General features: G+C 48.9%; 1 protein-coding gene across 5 annotated transcripts in view; it reads left to right on the top strand.

Moving 5' to 3' along the window:
- ankfn1b (ankyrin repeat and fibronectin type III domain containing 1b) overlaps positions 1-14,146 on the top strand; it is a 128,118-nt gene that overhangs the window by 100,030 nt on the left and 13,942 nt on the right. For all 5 annotated transcript variants that reach the window (XM_086140686.1, XM_086140687.1, XM_086140688.1 and 2 more), the window contains 5 exons: positions 9,666-9,885; positions 10,989-11,196; positions 12,555-12,734; positions 13,803-13,916; positions 13,985-14,082. In XM_086140686.1, coding sequence (XP_085996812.1) covers positions 9,666-9,885; positions 10,989-11,196; positions 12,555-12,734; positions 13,803-13,916; positions 13,985-14,082 — 820 coding nt within the window. The remainder of the gene's footprint in view (positions 1-9,665; positions 9,886-10,988; positions 11,197-12,554; positions 12,735-13,802; positions 13,917-13,984; positions 14,083-14,146) is intronic.

Here is a 14,146-nt window from a genome sequence, read left to right as displayed (position 1 = left end):
TTTTTTAATCGGCAAAGGTTTGGTGGCTCAAGAGGGTTTGGACCGAGCGCCGCTTCTCTCATTTGGTTTTAATTTGATCAAACACGCCCTCCTTTTTCCTCGTCCCGGCTCAGAACCTCATCTCAGATAGAAAGAGACGCCGGGCGCTCGACGTTTCCTCGAACGGTAAAGTTCGTAGCTCGCCTGCCGTTTGGCGGAAGGGATGGCGGTCCACGCCACCCTTGTTTTTAGGTGTGATCTTCCACACACACACACACACACACACACACACATAGCAGGGAGGGAGGGGGTTGAAGCTGGCCATCCTGTGTGTCTCCGTCTTGATACTCTAGTTTCCACTCCAAACCTCAAACTCAGCACGCAGCAGACACGGAGAAATGAGGGTTTGGGGATGGGGGTGCAAAAGGGAGGAGGTGTGTGTGTGTGTGAGTGTGTGTGTGTGTGTGTGTGGGGGGGGGTGATGGAGATGGAGAAGGAGTGAAGAGGTGATGGAGGGAGGCGGCGAGAGAGGGGGACAAAGAGCTTAGAAACGTGGATCGGAAGGCGTGGGGGGGGAGCAGTTACAAAACTCAGAGTACGGGCGGAAAGTTTGGTGTGTCTGTGTGTTTGTTTCCATTTATGCGCGCCTGTGTGTGTGTGTGTGTGTGTGTGTGTGTGTGTGTGTGTGTGGAGACAGACAGCCAGCAGGTCAGAGGGTTAACCTGGCTCCATGTGTTGCTTATAAGATGATAAAAGACAACTACGGCTGGAGAAAGCACACCCCTCCGTGTGTGTGTGTGTGTGTGTGAGAATCACGCTCAGGGTCGGAGGCAGGGAGAAAAAAAATCAGCGCAGGACCCGAGAGGCCTGTGGTTTCGAAACTGGTTTGTGAAAATGGCTTCCAGATTGAGCCAGGAAGCGCAGGTAGGGCCGAGCGGCGTGCGGAAGACGCGGCGCTCTTCACCTGGACGCGTGAAAATTAGCATTCGGCTAAAACAAAGCTAAGCAAATATTCGCTCGGACCGAGCCTTCCTCCCTCGCCGACCGGCAGCCGCGGGACTTTAAACATGGCGTCCACGCTAACTGGCGAGGCGAACCCCCTTCCGGCCCAGAAGGCCCGGAGCCACCCGGCGGGAGACACGGCGTCACGGCGGAGGGGCGTGCACGCTTGAGAACTGCCCGCCAACACATCCCCATGGCGACTGTTGTCTCTGCTCATCAAAATTAGAGAGATTTACCTCCGCTCACACACACACACACACACACACTCGCAAACACACACGGAGCCAACAGGTGGCAAGCCTCGCTCGGCCCAGCAGGCCCGCTCAAAAGGTTAAACATACAGCCGCCCGCCCGCCATTCCTCCCGAGGGGGGCGGAGGGAAGGCGAGGAAGACGAGATAAAAAAGAGTGATAGATAAAAAAAGGCTGTTTGAAACGCTTGTTTGCCGCTTTATTTACGGCCGCGTGGGTAAAGTTGGCGGTCCGGCACGCCTCCCGTCTAGCCGTTTGCCTCGGATACGGCGAAAGAGTCAAACGGACGTCATTAGGAGCGACAACTGATCGCGCCGGGAGGATCCGGGAGTCCAGACGGCGTGTACGGGCCTCAACGTCATTCATGTGTGTGTGTGTGTGTGTGTGTGTGTGGTTTTATCCTTTTTGGTATCGGCCGTGCCGTCTGGCGGTTATAGTGCGACAGCACAGAGGAGATTTCCCCGGCGCTAATGAGGCGGCTTGTTATCAAGATGTGCGCCGTTCCAGCGCCGCCGCCGCCGCCGCCGGCCAACTGCGTACGACTGCACATCTGGTGGAAGGATCGATGCAGAACGGCCGCCCGACGCGGCCCTCCGGGTCGCTGTCGGCGAGGAAATGAGCGAGCGAGCGGCCGCGGGTCACAGCGTCGGCGTGGACTCACGTTGCCCATAAAGTGATAAGAGCTAAACAGAGGGGACGCTTAAATGAATCGAGTTATAAAATGTCTCTCGGTCGCCCTGCATCCAGCCGCTCGCCTCCAGCCTGTCTGGTGCCAAGACTCAGATTTCAGAATTTCCTTCTACAAGCCACATTTAGAGCAGCCAGCGCACACACACACACACACACACACACACACTCTCTCTCTCTCTCCCGGTCAGCATATGTGTGTGTGTTTATGTCGCCGAGAGTGAGTTTTGAAACTTTCTGCTCGTTTCTAGCCGTGCCCCTTCGCCTTTTCTGACTTTGACCTCTACCTGCATCGCAGTCGATAAAGGTTTCAGGCTAACATGAGACACACGGTGTGTGTGTGTGTCATTCCTCCAAGTCCATAGGTATTTCTCTTCACACCACCCGGCAGTTATTTTGCTTGTAGTGGTTGGAGGACATTTCCTGCATCACTCACAAAAGATTTTAGAAAAAAAGATCATTCATTCATTCATTCATTCATTCATTCATTCACTCATTCACTCAATCATTCATTTAATCATTCATTCATTATTTGTCCTGCTTAAAATGCAACTTGCAGGCGTGCCGTCGCCCAGGGCCGTCAAACGTACGGCCCGCGGGCCAGTACCGGCCCGCCAGTGGGTCCAGTCCGGCCCATGGAATAAATCTACAATTTGAAAAAAAAACTAGAATTCATGAACTACTTTTTTTAAAAATAAATGCAGGTCCTGTATTGTCTGCTAGAGGTGGACTGTTTTAGCTAGTGTTAGCAACGCGACGCAACATTGTGTGAGTCACAACTTCATATTGGCAAGATGTCGTCATCCAAAAAGAGAAAAGTGGACATGGAGTGGGTTTTTTTTTCTCCAAAAAACGGGCCACTTCTTATTTGTTGGTCGAGGTTAATAAGAAAGCGACGTGCTTGGTGTGAACAAAGCGAGTTTGGGTGTCAGGATGGCAAGAAATACAACAAAATGCACGGAGAAGTGAGAAGACAGAAGTGAGACAGAGTGTTGTTGAACTTGCACTTCCTTTTCTTTAATATGTATTTTTTAAAGGAACACTTCAATACGAAGAAAGATTTTAGAATTGACCTGTTCTTTAAAAAAGAAAGGAAAAAATGTGGACTTTGTGTTACTTCTCGGTAATTACGCTATGAACTGACCGTCCAGACGCCAAAATGAGTTCGCCACCCGTGCCGTAGCCTCTCCCGGCTGTCAATCACTGGGCCTCTTTCTCACTTCTGGTCAATTCAGGGTCTCCAGTGAACCTCCTCTGTGTTTTTGGGACGGTGGGAGGAACCCGGGGACAACATGGAGACTCCAAACAGGAAGGGAATCCGAGCAGTGACCTTCTCGCCGCGAGCCGAACGTCCAGACACGTCCATCACGGGCGAAACCAGTGCGCTCATTCATTGGCTCCCACCTCCAAAACATCTCATCGGCGCCTCCGAGGAGAAACTTCTGATCCGACTTGACGCTTCCAGCAACTCACAACGTGACGTCCGTGAACTCGTCGTCTCAATAAGAAGGAATTCGGTCGCCGGCGGGTTTGAAGCGAGCCCTCCTTGCGTCAGCGCACGTAATGACCAGGTTACAACCCATGATAGAGTAACAACTTGTATCGGGGCGACATCGGGAGCAGAAGAATGGAGGGAGAAGAAGGTTTTAGAGGAGATGGAGCCGAGAAAGAAGTGAGTCAGGGTCAAAGAAACCCCACTGGTGAAGATGATGAAGAGGGAAAATATGCATCCACTGTAATTTCTGACAGTATTAAACCGCCGTGGCGGCGGCGGTGGCGGCGGCGCAAGGGTGATTTTATTGCCAGCTCATCGAGATGCACCCCTTCAAAAACGTGCGTGGGGTTATTTTAAACTCCGCCGCATAATCTGGGACCCGCGACACTGAGCAATACTTTCCACTCGGCTGCCAATATGCAGATTTCCTCCGACGCGTTTCTGACTGGCCCCTCCGCGCACCACTGTTTTGGCCGATGCGCTTGTGGTTCCTCCCCCCGGCTTGGACCGCAATCACACGGCCGTGCCGGCACTCCTCGAACCACTTGGAACATTTGCTCTAACATCTCACTTTTAACGGATCTCCGTGTTTTTTTGTCCCCCTCCTCTCCGCTTGTTTTTCAAAACAAACGTCTAGACGCCGCATTCTTCGTATAGTATTTGCATCTGACTCACCGTCTGGGGGAAACAAACAGTCGGTACAAACAGGCTGATATAAACATTAAACGGGCAGTGTGTGTGTGTGTGTGTGTGTGTGTTTGAAACACAGGGGTGTTAATTGTGTGTCGGTGCTGATACGGTCCTGTCGCAGACGGTGTGTATTTGATGTGGAACCCATCGGGGGCCAAACACGGAGTCTGGCATGTGGCAGAGACTTTCCCAGAACAACTGCTTCCTGCTTTCAAACACTGGTAAAACTGGAAGAAATGTGTGTGTGTGTGTGTGTGTGTGTGTGTATTAGGAAGATGAAGGCTGCAACAACACACACACACACACACACACAGCGGTTTACAAAGTCATTATTAAAAATCAATGGAATTCCTTATAATGATCAGAAATAGCCCGTTATGGCCCAGAAATGGGTTTCATAAATACTCAGGAAGAAAAAAATAGACTAAATCGGCGACGGCGGTGAGGAAAGTCGCGCAGGGATGGATGTCGGCCTTCTGCCTCCACCAGAGAGCGAGACAGACAGAGTTGGAAAGCAAGAGCTTGGTAGACGTGTACTAAACTGTGCACGAAAAAAACCATCTCTGCTACTATCCTTCCATGCTGTCCAATAGCAGCAATATCTGTGTGCACTTTATACTTCATAATGTTCACTGTTTAATGTAACAGTGCACTTTACTGCTAATTTGCACGTTATTATTCTAAATATTTTGTTAACTTCATGTGGAATTGTGAGATTTGTAACTAAAGCTGACTTTTACTTGTGAAAGAGGCGGTGAAAGAGGGTCTAATGAGCTATTACTATTAAAACCAGTGGCGCTAATCGCTACATGCTAACATGCTAACAGCCGAGAAGATGCGATAATGGTGTTAATATTAATAAGAAATAACAGACTCGGGAGAAAATATCTTTGAGCCGTGGCTTCCTGTGGCTTTTGACAATAATTAATGAGTATTTAATTCAAGTGGATTTTATTTCAATTCGTTCATTTTTAAAATGTCGTTTTAAATTTGAAGACGATGCAATCTTGTAACAATTAATTAAAACGTGTTCAAATATTTTTGCCAGGAAAAGGATCCACAGAGGTGGACGATTTAAGTTCAGCTTCTTCTTTTTTTGTTTCATAAATACATAAAGGGACCAAATAGACATTGAGTATTTTGCTAAAGTAAAGCTTCAACCCAATGCATTTTTTGGAGGTCATAATGTTTGGTTGCACGCACGAATGTTATGTTTTCTTTACAGTTATTCATCGATTTTAAAATTAATCATTCAATTATAATGTATTGCATTGTTATGATTAAAATCAATAATTCAATAAAAATGTATTAGATTATTATTATTTAATATAATATCGTTTTTGCTGCAGTTCATTGAGGTTGATAAAAATAATAATTCAATTATCATTTTTTGAATAATTATTATCAAAATCAATAACTCAATAATTATTTATTGAATTATTACTATTAAATGCAATATTGTTTTTGGTGCAGTTGTTCATTGATTTTAACAATGATAATAATCCAATAATATTTTTTGAATAATTATTTTTTTAACGTAATATCGTTTTCGCTGCATTAATTCATTGATTTTAATAATAATAATAATAGCAATTCAATAATAATTTATTGAATCATTATTAGTATTATTTAACATAATGTAGTTTTCTCTGCAGTTGTTTGTTGATTTTAATAATGATAAATAATAATACTTTTTAGAGTAATTTCATTTTAAAAAGTGCAACATATATTTTATTTATACATAGCATAAAGGCAAAGCAAAAAAAAAAAAAAAAGGTCAAATACCGTGTTAATTCATTTAATATTTCAAAAGGGTTGTGTGACTCCTGATGCTTTTTTTTTTAATTTCGGGAAACGGCTCCAAACAGCTCTTGTAGGTGTAGACTAAGCCTGAGCTAGCGCTAACCTAGCAAAATTCTCGACCTGACATTTTAAATGTAAAAAGAAATGAAACCAAAATGACAAACTCCAAATAAACAAATAGTTTCTTTGTGTTGGCATGGACGCCGGCGTCCGTCCCAAGATGACATTGATCTCCCCTGGATGCACGTGACGTTTCCGTGCACGCACGGCCCCCCCCCGGCGGCATTCGCTTTTTATCCCTCACAAGGGTAGAGGACTTGTCATTGGGGAATGACATCCCAATCTCGCGCGCAGGATGCGACGTCTCTTTGAAAAGCGCTCACGCGTTACGCCGCCGGCTCCCTAATGTCGTCAGAGAGCGATGGGGCACCGTCCTGCCGACAGAAAAAAAAAGTCATCTGTTCCATCTCAGGCAAATAACAATAAGCCCGGGGCCGGATTCCAACGGGCTTTCTCTTTGAAATGGGATACCGGCGCACGCATTACAAATATATCTCTTGTTTTATCTTCCGGGCCAGGCCCATGGAAAAATTATTCCAAATACCTGCCACCCTTTATCTGGAACCCTGGAATAGGTTAGACCCGGCCGGGAACACGAGGATGGCTAAAATAAGGCGTCTATTACGGGATGGAGTGGAGATGGATGGGACCGGGCGGGAAGGGACGGGGATTGGGGGTATTTTAGGTGTATCGGCCCCTGTGAAAAAAGGGCTTGTTGCGGGGGGCTCGGGGCCGCTTTCATATCCACAACGTGGGCCGCTGTCAGCTGTTGTGCGGGCCGCATGTGTCGGGGAGGGTGTGTGTGTGTGTGTGTGTGTGTGTGTGAGCGCGTGGAGGCTCACACGTCCATAGCCGAGCGGGAATATAAATAACATTTTTCCTACAGATGTTCTCAACTTGACAAATCTGTCCTCGGACGGCGTGACACTCCTTGACATATGGCGTGGACGGTCTAACCTGACTCAACCTGCGCTCGCTTTCCTCGAATATTATATTTTTGAAACCTCGCCGATTTCAAGTGAGGCTCCGATGAGACCCACCAGATCACGGGAGACGAATGAGAGAAGATGTGAGGGAGGGTGGAAGAGAAGGAGGGGAAGCTCCGAGTGGCTCCTCCAGGAGTTGATTTATCTCTTTGGCTAAATGCGGTACATGTCACGGAAAGCACGGCGGTTAGCGCTTCCTCCTCGCGGCCAGGAGGTCTTGGATTCTATGCGGAGGCTCCATCTTCTCCCCCCGTGTCTGCGTGGGGTTCCTCAGGGTTCCTCAGGGTTCCTTAAACATGCAGGAGGTTCAGTGGAGACCCATAGGCTTTGGGCTTTTCCCTTCAACGAATCAACCTTCTCCATCGAACCCTCTTCTCTGGGGTTCTCTGAGGTTCTTGTTCCACCACAAAATCATTTTTATGTGATGCCGAAATGTGGGGTGCGTGGAAAATGGTCCACGTTTTTATATCCTTCCCGTGATTTAAGGAGCAGAGGCGATGACCTCCAGCTCCCAGCAGGGTGACTTTCACCTACTGGTCCCATTGAGTCCAGCTAATACGTATAAATTGAGCAGAAAAATACATTTAGCTTTTCCCTTCATTGAATCGACCTTCTCCATCGAACCCTCTTCTCTGGATCCTCCTCTCTCACACCAACCGACTTCATATCCATCAATCTTCTCTCTGGTCTTCCTCGAGACCTCCAATTCCAGCATCCATGACCCAACCGTCTCTTCTGTCCGAAACATCTAACATGTGTCGTCCCTCCGATGGACTCATTCCTGATCTTCTCCATCCTGGTCGCTCCCAAAGAGAACCTCAACATCTTCATCTCTGCCACCTCCAGCTCTGCCTTCAGTCTTTTGGTCGTTGTCACTGCTTTATTGATCCCCAGAGGGGAAATTCTTCTGTCAAAAGTGTGTCTAGTGTCAAAAATAATCTAAGTATAAATAGAGACAGTTGGAAGACAGAAAATCGTAAAGATAAATAGACACCAGGGAGAACAACAACAACATCAGGGATCTGAATGGACGGAATGGAACAGTAAGGGGGAAAAAATAGACAACCAGAACTGAACGACAATAAAAACTGACAATAGTAATGACAGGAATAAAACAGCATTGCTGGTCTCACCACCGTCTCCTCCACCTTTCCTTTCCTCCTGGCTGATGTTCTTCTATCTCTTCTATTCCTGACACCCCTGAGGTTTCATTCGATTCTGACCTCGGTACGGCACGCGGTCCAAAATGCGCCATCCTGTTTTTTTTTGTTTTTTTTTTGCATAAACTATCCCTTCATGGGCCAACCAGAGCTGCCCCTTTAGTAGCATTTTAGTTTTTCAAAACATTAAGATGTGTTTTATGTTTGCGGACGACATTGTGATCTCTAATGAGAGCAGGGAACAGGTGGAGGAACATCTAGAGAAGCGGAGGTATGCTCTGGAAACAGAATATAGACAGAATATATGTGTGTGAGTGAGAGGAACCCGGGAGGAACGGTGAGGATACAAGGGGTGGAGATCAAGTCCAGAGCGTAGGAGAGTCTGGAAAAGAGGTAAAGAAACAGGTTGGGAGAAAAGCGGTCCATCAGTCAGAAAATGAGTTGGCGGGTCACATTTGGCCGGCGGGGCCTTGAGTTTGACACCTGCTGTGCAGCAAATAAGATAAGATAAGATAAGATAAGATAAGATAAGATAAGATAAGATAAGATAAGATAAGATAAGAACAACTTTATTAATCCCAGAGGAAATTGTTGTGCCAGAGTTACAGAAAATATAACAGTAATAAATATTAAAAAGAAAAGGCAGAATTAGAAATAAGATAAACTATAAACTATAAAGTGTCTCAGTGAAACTATAAAGTGTCTTAGTAAACAAGTGATAAAACTATAAGTGTCTTAGTAACAAGTGAGGTAAGGAGTGCACAATAGTATGATAAAAGGAAAAATTGTAGTGTACTGTTATGAAATGAAATATTGCACAGTTCTGAATATTGCACTGTGAAATGAAATATTGCACAGTTTTTTTTTTTTGTTTGTTTTTTTGTTTTTTTTGGTTGTGTGTGTCGGACATGTGGATGAGAGGCTGAAAAGCAGGTTAGAAAATGAATCCAGGAATGAGTGAATGACATTTCTGCTCCGCGCTTTACATCGGAGAAGGTCTCCGATCGGACCGACGGCGTCCCACAACAATCACCTCTTGGCATCTTCCCGATCTTCCATTATTGATCCCTCAGTTAATCAATATGCGTGCGCCCCGTTTCGGTTCGGGAGTCCAAGGTTGTTCCCGCGTGTCGTGGAACATTTTGTAAATGCACGCAAACACAATGGCGGAATGTCCAAGAAAAATCGGCTTTTTTTTTTTTTCCTGGAAAAATCATCGAAACATCCGCCCCCGTCTCGTTTTCTGATCCAATCCGGAGCGGGCCTCCTCTCAGAACTCCCCGGTTCAGGTAGACGGTTTCGCGTTCTGGCTTCCTGGAAAGCCCTGGAAAGCGATCTCTGCGGAAGCAGCGGAAACCCGGAGCGCCGTTATATCATCGGCGGGCGTTCAAACCGCTACGCCGACGCCTCTGAAGGCTTCAACGGTTTTAAAACATGTGCGTCTTGTTTCCACGAATCCAAACCAAAGTTGACAACTTTCTTTTCTTTTGTCTCCACACACACACACACACACACACACACACACACACACACACACACGTCTCTCCCGCAGGGCCGACTCCGCCAAGATGACGCAGCCCATGAGGGGGGACCAGGCCCACCAGCCGGCCCCGGCCCGTAAGTCAGCCAGCCTGTCCTCGCCAAGCGCGGCTCGCCGGCTGTACCGCAACTTGTCTGGAAAGTTCCGTGTGGGCACCAACCCCCCCGCCCTGGAGGACGGCGTGGTGTCAGGACGGGGAGGAGAGAAGGAGAGGCTGCGCAAAACCGCCATCGTAAGTCAAAGGGAGAGAGAGAGGGAGAGGGTTGGGGAAGTGAGGAGCTCAGGGGAACATGGAGGACGAGAAGAGCATCCCTGCATCCCCCGGGTGGGAGATGTTGAGATGTTGAGACGTTGAGACGTCTAGATGTTTAGACTTTGAGACTTTGTGATGTTGAGACGTTGAGACGTTGAGACGTTGAGATGTCGAGACTTTGAGACGTTGAGATGTTGAGACGTCAAGAAGTTGAGATGTTGAGACGTTGAGATGTTGAAATGTTGAGATGTTGAAATGTTGAGATGTTGAGATGTTGAGACTTTGAGATGTTTAGACGTTGAGATGTTGAGACTTTGAGATGTTTAGACGTTGAGATGTTGAGATGTGGAGATGTTGAGACGTTGAGATGTTGAGATGTTGAGATGTTGAGACGTTGAGACGTTGAGATGTCGAGACTTTGAGACGTTGAGATGTTGAGATGTTGAGACGTCAAGAAGTTGAGATATTGAGACGTTGAGACGTTGAGACGTTGAGATGTTGAGATGTTGAGATGTTTAGACGCTGAGACGTTGAGATGTTGAGATGTTGAGATGTTGAGACGTTGAGATGTTGAGACGTTGAGATGTTGAGACTTCGAGATGTTGAGACGTTGAGACTTTGAGATGTTGAGACGTTGAGACGTTGAGATGTTGAGATGTTGAGATGTTGAGATGTTGAGACTTTGAGATGTTGAGACGTTGAGACGTTGAGACGTTGAGACGTTGAGACGTTGAGACGTTGAGACTTTGAGACGTTGAGACTTCGAGATGTTGAGACGTTGAGATGTCGAGATGTTGAGACGTTGAGACGCACACGAGTAACAAAGCAACTTTGCATTCTTGCTCGGATCTTCTTGTCGTGGCAGCCGGACTTGAATTTCTTCGCTTGAAGATGTTCCACCTCCTCGTCCCGGAGGTTTCTTCGGTTCTCACTAAAACCCCGACAAGGTGAATGTTGCAGGAGAAGTGGGTGAAACGTCTTCAAGTGAAGAAATTCACGTCCGGTTGCCATAACAACAAGATTTGGAGGAGAGCCTCCACATACAAAGCACCTGCGAACGTTTCACCCTCACCTCGCCGCAGTTCCAGAGCAACGAAGCCCTGTTCGAGGCGGTGGAGCACCAGGAGCTGGACCTGGTGCAGCTTCTGCTCTCCCAGTACAGCCTGGAGGAGCTGGACTTCAACACGCCCAACAGCGAAGGCCTGCTGCCGCTGGACATCGCCATCATGACCAACAACGTGCCCGTGGCCAAGCTGCTGCTGCAGGCCGGCGCCAAGGAGAGCCCGCACTGTGAGTAGCGTGAGTGAAACCTCCGAGCTAACGGCTAGCGTCGATAGCCGCCGAAAAAAAAGCGCGCAGAACCGACGGCGAGATTTTACTACGGCGCTAATATATCAGCCCGCCGGCGGGGAGAACATACTGGAAGGGGCGGCGATCATGATGCAATATTAGTCATCTTTGTAAGCACTTTTCAATGTCTGTGGTCTGCAGAGACTCCGCTGCTTTCTTCTGTTAATGATTAGAACTCGCCAGCAAGGCTCCTCGGCTGTTTGTGTTTGCACCCGCACACACACACACACACACACACACAGGCAGTTACGCACTTTTCCAGAGCCGGGCCAGACGTCTTATAAAGGTATCATTAAATTGAAAACACTTGAATGGAAAGTAGTGTTTACCGAAGTTTGCTCTTTGATTGTGCTCTCCGTCAACTCGTGAGACGGCGAGCGCCGGCTTTTTACGAGCGCCGACTTAATCAAACTCCATCTGAGAGGAATCCACATCAAAGCTGTCCCTTCCACGCCGAGAGGGAGCCGATTCTGACGCGTATTGATTTTACGCCGGGCTTCGGCGGCGGACGGTTACCGTAGAGACGGAGACCCGCCGACGACAACAACAATCAAACAAACGCCGGCGCGCAACGTTATTTTCTCATTGGCGGGTTTCAGAAGAGCCGGCGGGATCGCGCCAGTCGACCCTCGACCTTAAATCTGCCGCCGCTTCGCTTTTTAAACACAACAGCGGCAGCAGGAGGGGGAGGAGGAGGAGCAGGAGACACTCGGTAGAATTAAACACCCAGATAGACATTTGGACACGGAGCTCTAAACCCACTGTCAACAGTGGAATCTGACGCTCGACAGTGGAATCTACGACGAACAAACACGGGCGGCGCAGACTAAACACAGACTCGCGCCAGTCCCAAACACTTCACGAGTGAGCAGCCACCAAAGGAGTACAATATGCTACTGTTCCCCGGTGTACGGCGCTCGCTCGCTCGCTCGCTCGCTCGGCGTCACGCCGATCCGGCATCTCGGCTCCTATGGCGACGTGCTCTTTGTCAAAGCAAACATCTTTGCTCACATTGTTTTAGTAAACCCCCTCCGGGAGAGAGGAGCATTCCTCTTTGTTTGAAGTCGTGGCTCGGGCTATAAATAGATCGAATTGTTCCACGAGTTTTGCTGGAAAAAAAAAAATAAATAAAAAATAAAAAGGTTTACAGCGGCGGCGCAAAGTGACGTCCAGATGCTGCAAACAGCGCGACGCTTTCCAGATTTGCATACTTATAAAAAGCCAATATATTTTCAGGAAGTGTGCGTGTGTGTGATGGCAGGTATTCACCGTTGATCCGTGTGTGTGTGTGTTTTTAGTCGTGAGCCTGGAGGGCCGGGCGCTACACCTGGCCACGCTGGTGCTGGAGGCGGAGCGGCGGGTGTCGGAGCTGCAGGCCCAGGCGGGCAGCGAGGGCTCGGACCGGGAGCGCCAGCTGAAGGCCTGGGAGTGGAGGCTCCGGCTCTTCCGGCGAATGCAGACGGGCTTCGATCACGCAAGTAAGATGCCGGGACGAACCCGGCGGAGATTTCTCGCGCTCGCTCGGCGCCGAAGGAAAGTTTGTCCCTGGGATCGTTCCATCGGTCGCCTTTGGTTTTCATTTTTATACCCATTTTCTCTGCTGGCATTCTGTCAGTCTGCGCTGAGTTAATGGCTTCCACACTATGCTGTGTTTCTCTGTGTGTGTGTGTGTGTGTGTGAGTGTGTAATCATAACATGCTTGTGTTCCCGCTTCAATTTTAAAGACATTCGATGACACATTCCGCGCCAAGTCATACAGGCCTTCTCCCTTACACCCGCCGCTTTCATCTCCAAAAACCCGACTTAATAATTCCACATGCTCGCGCTGTGTCGGACGGTAATTTGTTAAACGAAAGCAAATCGTGCGTTATATGCGAAAAGCATGTTGTTTATGTAATCCTATCAGCTAATGCAATCGGGAGTTTAGCGGGGGGCCGGCGAGGGGGGTTCGGCTGCAGATCCCAGAGCCGCCGTCGTCGCGTAAACGTCGGGACGGAGTTTCGGACGAAGCGCCGACCGTCCGATTCGCCCGGAGCTTCTGGTCCACATCGTCGGGCGTTCGGTGCGGACCCGCTCACTCCGAGTCACAAGAACAGGCTACTACTGACACTTGCAGCTGCGGCAGACCGCTCAATTTTTTGAGAAAGCTCATCGTTAGCGCCAGGCTAGCACCTCGGGATGCTTCCATAGAGAGACGCGACAAGCCTCTTTTACCCCCCCCTGCACTCGTACCCCTTCAGAAATGCATGATCGCGACCTCGTATCTTCTCTCCAGGGGTTAGACAGGGGGCGCGGCTTGACCTATAGCGGCCCGTCAGTTAGCATGTAGCAGTTAGCGCTACTGACGAGGGGACGTTTGTCCCTCCCAACCGTCACACCCACCTCTGTCTCAGTAACGCTCTTCTTTCCATCGCTCTCTTGGTGGAGGCGGAAGGCCGCCGGCGGTGGATTTTCACCCGCGGGTCCTCGAAAGCGTCTTAGCGTCCTCGGCTGAAGACCCCGAGCTTTCCTCTCACGCGTCCTGCCGTCTGTCCGTCTCCTTCCAGGCCCTCCGGACGCCCCCGGCGCCGTTCGACTGTCCGTCTGCAGCAGCAGCAGTCTGAGGGTGGACTTCCAGGAGCCGCTCTGCGTCAACTCCGCTGTGGTGACCAAGTACAAAGGTTCGGGCTCTTTGTCCGATAAACCTCCGCACGTTGAAACTCAGCTGATCAAATAACTTGTTTTGCAGTGACATGGAGTTCCTCCCCGTCCTTCACCGCCGCGCTGGGCGAGACGATCGTCGAGGACGCCGCTCTGCTCCGGTGCAACATCACCGGGCTCACCTCGGTAGGCGGAAGACGCGTTGTCTTCTCGGACTCGGTGTGTGTTTATGTGTGTGCGCAGTCAACCG

Source organism: Fistularia commersonii, chromosome 33 (genome assembly GCF_037954325.1).
Source record: "Fistularia commersonii isolate RoL2024-O1a breed Wild chromosome 33, RoL_Fcom_v1.0, whole genome shotgun sequence".
Lineage (NCBI taxonomy): Eukaryota > Metazoa > Chordata > Actinopteri > Syngnathiformes > Fistulariidae > Fistularia > Fistularia commersonii.
The sequence above is the reverse complement of the archived record's forward strand: the minus strand, read 5'-3'. Positions and strand labels throughout refer to the sequence as shown.